The 8,575-nt window shown below is 39.6% G+C and overlaps 1 protein-coding gene across 1 annotated transcript; it reads right to left on the bottom strand.

Moving 5' to 3' along the window:
• Positions 1–578: 578 nt before the first annotated feature.
• On the bottom strand, positions 579–7,364 carry LOC144199289 (thyrotropin-releasing hormone receptor-like). Its single transcript, XM_077720812.1, has 2 exons — positions 6,225–7,364; positions 579–1,672 (listed from the first exon to the last, which is right to left on the bottom strand). The coding sequence occupies exons 1-2, from the start codon at positions 7,035–7,037 to the stop codon at positions 1,226–1,228; spliced, it is 1,260 nt and encodes a 419-aa protein (XP_077576938.1). The 5' UTR covers positions 7,038–7,364; the 3' UTR covers positions 579–1,225.
• Between the last annotated feature and the right edge of the window lie 1,211 nt (positions 7,365–8,575).

Below are 8,575 nucleotides of genomic sequence, written 5' to 3'. Positions count from 1 at the left end.
CCCTGTGACAAAAGCACAGCAGGAATTTACACGCCATTACATAAAATAGACACAATAACCTATTAAAACATGACATGCTCACATTTATATTGTGGTGTAAGCCCAAACATTATCGGCAAAGAAAATAAAGACAAGAACAAAGACTATTCCCATTGCAAGTAGTGAATTTGCCATGTGTCTAACTAAAAAAAGGGATTAGGATAATTATACGTTTCAGAATTCTGGTAATTCTATTAGAATAAATAGAAACCTGGGTAGTATTTTACAGCTTCGAATACATAGGTTATGTCACCCCATTGAATTTTATATAACTTATTTTTAGTTTGCTAAATGATACAACTAATTGCCATGATTATTTTAATTCGTGATATCTGTCTGCTTGGGGATCACTTGGTGTAAAAGAGGTAATTTTATGATCGGGGACTTTCATTTTACATCTAGGTCAGTCTGCTATCTTACTCAGGATTTTGCTTGAATTGTTTTCAGGACATAGAGTATACGGATGGATGACGCCTGCCTCAACCAACCAAGCATCAACCAACTTATATTGTGACAATGGAGATGAAATAACAATGCATATACAAGGTAGACCTTTGTTTTTTTATGTTGAGGCTAAAACCATGTCTAATATAACAAGTATTGGTGGTTAAGTGGTTAGCATGTCAGACTCACAGTTTTGGGGTCCTGGGTTCGATCCCAGGTTGCTCCTCCTGTGTGCAGTTTGCATGTTCTCTCCAAGTTTGCATGGGTTTTCTGTGGGTACTTCAGTTTCCTCCCACATTCCAAAAACATGCATGGTAGGATGCTGGAAAAATCTTAGTTATGAGTGTGAGCGTGAATGGTTGACTGTCTCTTCGTGCCCTGCGATTGGCTGGCCACCACTTCAGGGTGTCCCCCACCTGGTGGCCATAGTTAGCTGGGATAGGCTCTAACACCCCCCACGACCTTTGTGAAGATAAGCAGTTCAGGAAATGAATGAATTTCATTCCAATCCATCCACAAATAATGGTCGATTCATTTTAGTTAGTGATAACAAAAAGAACAAAGTGAGTGACTTTTTTGAGCCCACTCCAAGATGTCTAGAAGGGGCTAACGCCGTCAAGGTTTTGTCTATGTATTCGTTTCAAAGCACCCCCCCCCCCCCCTGCAAATTCTTGACCAAAGTGCTGGAGGCAAAAATTAAATCTTGCTCAGTTCAGTGTAAATGTGTTCTTTTTTTCATTATTTAAGCATCTTTTCCCAAAAGGGACGGCTCTTTCGACTCGTCACAGCTCAGGAAATCCTTGCCAATTTGCGGCATTCCAGTGGGTAAAAACTGATCACTTGGTGTCTGTAGCTCCTCCAATTCTGTTGCAAAGTGGTCAGGACTTTCTCCATTGGATGTATCCTTAATGACGCTGTAGGTGAGTGCCACGCTATATGAGGCAGGTTTCTCCATCTTCTGAGGCCCACAGTGACACAGCTTTTTAAAGGCAGCGCGAAACTTTTGAGACATGACATTGTAGATGACCGGGTTGATAGCACTGTTCAAATATATGCAAAGGCGGCAGAAGAGCAGGAACCAGTTGTCTAGGTAAGCCTTGTCCAGGAAGGAGTTGACCACAACTAAGGTCCGGTAGGGCATCCAAAGTAAGGCGAATAAGATTACTACCACAGCCAGCATTTTGGTTACCTATCAAAATAGAATTTGTGAGGGGGAGAAAATTAAATCGTATTCATAAAAGATTATCTCATTATTTGTCATATCTTTCCAACTAAAATCATCCCCAAAAAAAATCAATGGATTTATATACATGCTACAACATTAATTAATTCCCGAAAGTCCCGGGGATTTTGCCGGCTATCCCAGTTTACAATGAGCAAGTGAAACGTACACACTGAACTGGATGCATGCCAATGACAGGGCAGAGACACAAACAGATCAATTGTGTATTTAGAGTAGGAGTGTCCAAATTACAGCCAACTGTCCAGCTTTTGGTGGCCTACGAAGTTTGGGTTCAAATTTTATCCTATCGCAATTGAAATCTTGAACACTAGATAGTGCTAGTCACTGAAATTGTGCCTCTCCATCAGCTCAGTGGTAAAAAATAAAAACTTTAAGTCGCGGACAAACCACATAAAAAATTTAAAAAAAACATCCTGCAACCTCTCGTCTGGAAAATATGGTAATTTTTTTCAATCGCAATACCTAATAGCAAAATGTTTCAGAAGAAATAGTATTACTTGATTAATCCCAATGCATGTATAAAAAGCGATTTGTAATCAGGTCTCCATTTATGTATATCATCTTCACACCAAACAACCAAACACACTGTTTTTCACAAGGAAGTCATCTGTCAGGTGAAGATAAATAATCTCTTAGGTGATAGATTAGTAACACCCACATGAGGTGAAATGAGTTAATACTTGCAGTGTCTGCCTTTCTTTACATTTTGGCAATCCAGCAAAATCCACATGATTTTCTTCTTTATTTTTACAGTGGTTTGTTTAAGGGAGACCAACCCAGAGACATGTGAGTGTATTGTTTTGTGTGAGCATTTCTCAAACAATATCCACCAACCAAAGTGAAGGAAAAGAAAAAACATGTTTGAGTTGGAGTTAACTGATTAAATTGGCCATTAGAAGAAGAACATCTTCAGGGTACCACACCCTCTTTGTCATTTTAGAAAGAATTTAATCTGAACGACAAGCATGCATCTCCAAATACCTATCTAATAGTACCGTCTGCTTTTGTCAGGGGCATCAGTAGATTTTATGTGGAGAAAGGGGACGACATTGTGCAATAGAATATTTCCACCAAAAGCCATGAAATTGATTAGTCTATAAAATTCCATAAATAGTGTAAAAAGACACTTTACTATAATCATCATGGGCTTCACTATGAGGCAGTTTATAAACTAAAAACATCTTTAAAACAGTTATAGTAAGTAACATTTTTATAATTCATCATTGTCAAATACAGAATTACAAAAATTGTCGAGAAAAGTATATTTCGGGGCTAAAAGGGCAATTAACACAGGCAGAAATAATTCACTTTCTGATTAATTGATAAATTGATTAATTCAATCAGATATGAAAAAAAATCTGTCCTTGAATTAATTGTATTTATTAATTATACTATCATTTGAGGCAGGTCTGTGGTACAAGTGGTTAGCAAATTGGCCTCACAGTCCTGGGTGTCCTGGGTTCAAGTCTAGGTCAGTCCACCTGTGTAAAGTTTTCTTGTTCTACCTGTTCCTGTGTGGGTTTCCTTCAGGTACTCTGATTTCCTCCCACATTCCAAAAACATGTATGGTAGGATGATTGGGCACGCTAAATTGCCCCTTGGTATGGGTCTGGGTGTGCATGGTTGGCTCCATCACCCCCTGCGATTCTAATGAGGATAAAGCGGTTCAGACAATTAGATGAGATGAGATTATCATTTGAACTTTTCCTCTTTAGTTGCTTGGACACAGAGAATTGTAATTCTGAATGTTTTAACAATTTTAATGTGCCACATGGGAGTTTGGTGTTGCCCACTATGGATATTTATACTTGGCTGCTTATTCAAAGAATGCTGCAAGGAAGAAAACGGGGGACAAAGAGAACGACAGAAAAGAGAGAACAGTGATACAAATAAATAAGGCAATATGTAAGATAGTACCTGATTGGCGTTTGATGGAGGAAAATTATTGTGCAAACAATCTTAGTGATGTGTAGTCGGGAGTTTAGGCCAACTCCCCCATGGGTATTAATTAGTAAAAATCCTACTTTTAGCTATTTAATTGCTAATCCTGAAATTATTGGTTTTATATACCGTTATGTTTCTAATATAATCATACGTATTCCCACTCTAACGTGTTTGACAGTCATTTGGTAAATAAAACTCAACTCAGACAGGCAAATCCTGAAAGGAACAGGCAAGGTACATCCTTTTGTCTTCGGCAATAGTCAAGGGAACACCATCCGCGCCACAGTCCACCAGCCCATTTGAGTTTGCTTTAACCAGCCTTCCGGTATAAGCTAGGGACGCCCAAGCCACCTGGGAGTAAACAGCCCCCCTACTCGATCAGTGAGTTCAGCAGACCAACCACTTCATAGGCCCAAGCAGAACACTGGGACATAGGAGACGAAGATGGGAAAAAGAAAGCGAGAAGGAGAGGGAGGGAGAAGACTAGTGTAGAAAAAAAATTGTGCCTTCTCCCCACAAAATTGCCTCTCACAAAGGTTGTGTCCCCAAGGAAACTTCCTCACTACCAAAACATGTACAGCGCAGTTTCTGCTAGCACAAAAATACAATTAAATTGTAGAAGCACACAGGTCCTGTCAACTAAAACTGTCCCCATATATTGACTTTGTAAAAGAACCCTCTTTTCACCTGACATCTAAACAAAAAAACTCAACCAAACTGCTTCAGGGGCGCTTAAGAATGTTTTCGAGGCACATGCACATGTTTTCTTTTGTAGTACAGTGTAAACAACTATGTTTGAAAAACCATGGTTCATATAAAATAGATTTGAGTTTTCTTTGCGCCTCAAGATAAAAAAGTTAGGGTTGTCAAATGTACTTAGATATAAAAACCCTAACCCTAATGGCGACCAAAAGACCGGCTACCAACGGGGACCAAAAGACCAGCGACCAAAAGACCAGTGACCAAACGTCCGGTCACGAATGGAGATGGCATTAGACTATCTGTCTAGTTTTGTGTTCATGCAGACCTAATGTCGTAAAAGTCAAAGTCCAACAAAGAAGGAATAAAACAAATGTATTCTAATAATATTATAATTTTCATCTACTACTATTGCAAGATTTTTGTAGTATTTCAATGTTAGTCTTCATTCTTTTTGCAACTTTACTCTTGTAATAGTATCTCTATTCTCATAATCAGTTTTTCTTTCTTTTGCCTTTTGTTGCCTGGATGTTAAAGTAGGGTTCAGGCTCCACAGCAAAAGTTACATGAAACAGTCATGAGAAAACATATTTAAAAATTGAATCCCTAAACATCACAGGGCAGAGCCTATTTGGTCAAACAAATCATAACAGTTTGAGCCGAGTGGATTTTGACCATTGGAATTAGCATCTTGATTGGGAGAAAAATATCAGCGCCAAAAGAAATCAAGTGACGGATGACTACTTTATCATACATACATACCTGGTATATTTCCCACAATCGTATCAATGACTATGATATGATTATTATATACAGTACCATTGACAAATATACTGATGTTTGTGCACAATGTTGGCAACATTAGCAACTAATGCTGAAAGACTCCAACACAAAAATATGGAAAAATAAAATAGAAGCACACTGTTTAAAGTTCATTTGCCTCTTCTGGTGTCACATTCTTTCTTAATTTCCATTTTATATGCAAACAAAGCCTTTGGTCGGGTTGATATGGAGGGCCGTGAAGCTGCATCTTTTTCCCTATCAATTGTTGCCTTCCTTTGTTGCTCATATTGTATACTTAACTTATGTACTCTTCATTCAGTTAAAAGCCAAACACAGTGGCATAATGCCACGACACTAATGAAGATGAAGCGGTTCGGAAAATGAGATGAGGTGAGAAAATATATAAAATTAAGATGCATATCTTCATCATATAGAGATAAGGCAAAACTATAAATACAATATATGTAGAATGTATATAATTCCAGTCAAGTGTTCTATAGACATTTTTGTTAAATAGATAAGGATAAGCTGTACAAAAACTGAATATATACTTATGACCCGACGTGCACATATATGTCTTAATAGAATTATTTATTTATTTTTAATGATAAAAAAATAGTCACTTGAATTATAAAGGGTTAAACACTATTTTTGAGGCTTATAATTTGTTCTTACTGAGGGCTTATTTGACATGACAACAACTATTGGTCTCGTTAAACCTTGTTACTAAATAGGAATTAATATTTTACTGGTTATATTTGGATGAATAGTTCAGTTTAATGAAAATTCTGATGTTATTTACCTCCTCGAACACACCCACAAACTCACAGATTTTAATGGTCTTTGGTCATATTAATAAAGAAAACAATCTTCAATTTTAGATGCCCGTTAACAATGATTTAAGTCAGAAATATATGCTTTTTATGTCAATTATAGGGTCCTGATAGGATTCTCCATCTGTTCCATACCTTCATTCACATTGTATTGATTATATTTCATTTTATCTTTCTTTTTTTTTTGACAATATTGGCATTGAATGTTGCTTTTGAGAGATATACATCAATTTCCTGACCTGTCTGCGGGAAGCAGCAGTGCTGCTGCTGTTGGAGCTTGCTCTGATGGACCTTCCCCCGATTTTACTGGTTCCTCTCCCCCACCTACTGGTGCTTTCTTTGGGGTCAGCAGGTAAGGGGGTTAGAATAAGAATCCTGGCGATGAGTCCATACAGAACCGTAGCCAGCATGAGGGGCAGCACGTAAAAAAATGCAAAATCTATGAAGTAAATGGGTAAATACTGACTCCTGGATACTTTGTAGGCACAGCTGACAAGCACGGCGTTGTCATATACCAAAGTTTGCGTGTCTGATAAAAAGAGCCACATGATGCAGTAGATGGATGTAAGCGCCCAAACCAACAGAATAATCTTCTTTGCCCGGGATAAAGTGCACAGAAACTGTGCTTTGATTGGGTGACAGATGGCGATGTATCGCTCAACTGTGAAGGCTGTGATGGAACATGAGGACGCGTTTATCCCCAAATATTGGAGATAGGTGATCGCCAGGCAACCCGCGTATCCGTACACCCACTGCCCGTGTAGGGCGTCGGTAATGTTCGGTAGCCCAGCCGCGGTCAAAACCATCAGATCGGCAACTGCCAGGCTCACCAGGTAACAATTAGTGGGAGTCCGCATATGTTTGGTAGTGAGGACCACCAGGATGACCATAATGTTGCCCACCATCCCCATCCCGCAGATGAGAGACACCAAAGAGACGCTGACTGCCTTGAACTCGGCTGAGTAGTCGCTCCAAACGCCCAAGGTTTGATTTTCCTGCGTCGAAAACGTCTCGTTCCCCCTTGTCATATCGCCTGTGGTTAAGTTGTCCATGATGGGCTTCTTTGAAGGGGAAATGCACCACCAAAGCAGAAAAAGATTTCCTTCTAAAACCAAGTTCCAGCCATCAAAAGTTGAAGTTAAAGCTCACGCGTAATAGTCCCAAAAATCAACCGCGCCCTTAAATAGTCCGCACATGCCTTCTTTTGCATTTCTTTTTGTCCCATTCTGAATGTTCATTTATTCATTTACGCTTACAGAAAGAGCCAGCGGATTGAAGTTTGCGGGGTTGTCAGCTCCTGCCTGCATACTTTGATGACTGCGAGAGAAAGGGGGATTGAGCAAAGGCGCACTAAGATCGACACCCTGTCACCACCACACAAGAGGCATGCCTAGAATGTGAATGCAGCCAGTAGACCTGCATGATACTTATTTGTTATTTCTTATTATTAAATGCGTTTTTTGTGAACAATCCCGATGTATTTTCTTTATTGTTAGTTTTTTTTTTGTATTTGGCAAGGACCATGGAGTTCTGAGAACTATTTTCATCCACATTACACCCACCCCCTCAAAAAAAAACAATAGCCCAACTAAAAATATTATGACAATATCTAAAAACATAGTGCTTGTCTAGTTATTGGTATACTTTATATATCTTACTGGAACAAACAAAAAATGACCATTTGCATAATATTTTATAATTCTTGACTAGTTTTGGTTATCTCATCTCATTTTCTGAACTGCTTTGTCCTCACAAGGGCCGTGGTGGTGCTGGAGCCTATCCCAGCTGAATTTGGTGGCCAGCCAATTGCAGGGCAGGAGACAAACAACCATTTACGCTCACACTCATACTTATGGGTAATTTAGATGGTCCAATCAGCCTATCATGCATGTCTTTGGAATGTGGGGGGAAGCCAGAGTACCAAGAGCAAACCCACACAGGCATGGGGGGAACATGCAAACTCCACACAGGTGCATCGAGCTGGATTTTAACCCAGGGCTCCCACTGTGAGGCCGACGCGCAAACCACTCAACCGCCACGCCACCCTCGTTTTGGTTATTCATACAAAATGGTAATTCTGGTATCCACTTGTGCCAATTAGATATTTTTTAAATCAATCATCTTCATGGAATTTTATGGAAGTTCATAGACTAGTCCTGGGTTCAAATTGAGATCGATCCACCTATGTGAAGTTTGAATGTTCTCCTCAGGCTTGGGTGGGTTTTCTCCGGGTACTCCGGTTTCCTCCCACATTCCAAAAACATGCATGGTCGGCTGGTTGGATACTCTAAATACCCCAAGCTGTGAGTGTGAGCGTGAAGGATTGTACATCTCCACGGACAGATTTTTTCATCAATAAACAAGTTAAGAACATAATTACTTAAATTAAAATGATTATGAACAGAAATAGCCACCTGATGGAGCAGTTGTTCTTCTGTCTGCATTTGGTGAAGGCAGTCTGGGCTCAAATCCCACATGGTGACAGTGTGAGTTGTTGTCTGTCTCTGTGTTCCCTATGACTGACTGGCGACCAGTCAAGGGTATAGTCTGCCCTTTACCTGAAGACAGTTGGGTTAGGCCCCAGACGGTG

The sequence above is a fragment of the Stigmatopora nigra genome, chromosome 7, assembly GCF_051989575.1.
Source record: "Stigmatopora nigra isolate UIUO_SnigA chromosome 7, RoL_Snig_1.1, whole genome shotgun sequence".
NCBI lineage: Eukaryota > Metazoa > Chordata > Actinopteri > Syngnathiformes > Syngnathidae > Stigmatopora > Stigmatopora nigra.
The sequence above is the reverse complement of the archived record's forward strand: the minus strand, read 5'-3'. Positions and strand labels throughout refer to the sequence as shown.

What these genes read in the sequence shown, in the direction of transcription:
- LOC144199289 (XM_077720812.1), bottom strand. Translation starts at nt 7,037, where the DNA reads ATGGACAACTTAACCACAGGCGATATGACAAGGGGGAACGAGACGTTT. An exon ending in CTGCTGCTTCCCGCAGACAG is followed by an intron (nt 1,673 to 6,224) that starts GTCAGGAAATTG and finishes CTATTTTGATAG; the next exon opens with GTAACCAAAATGCTGGCTGT.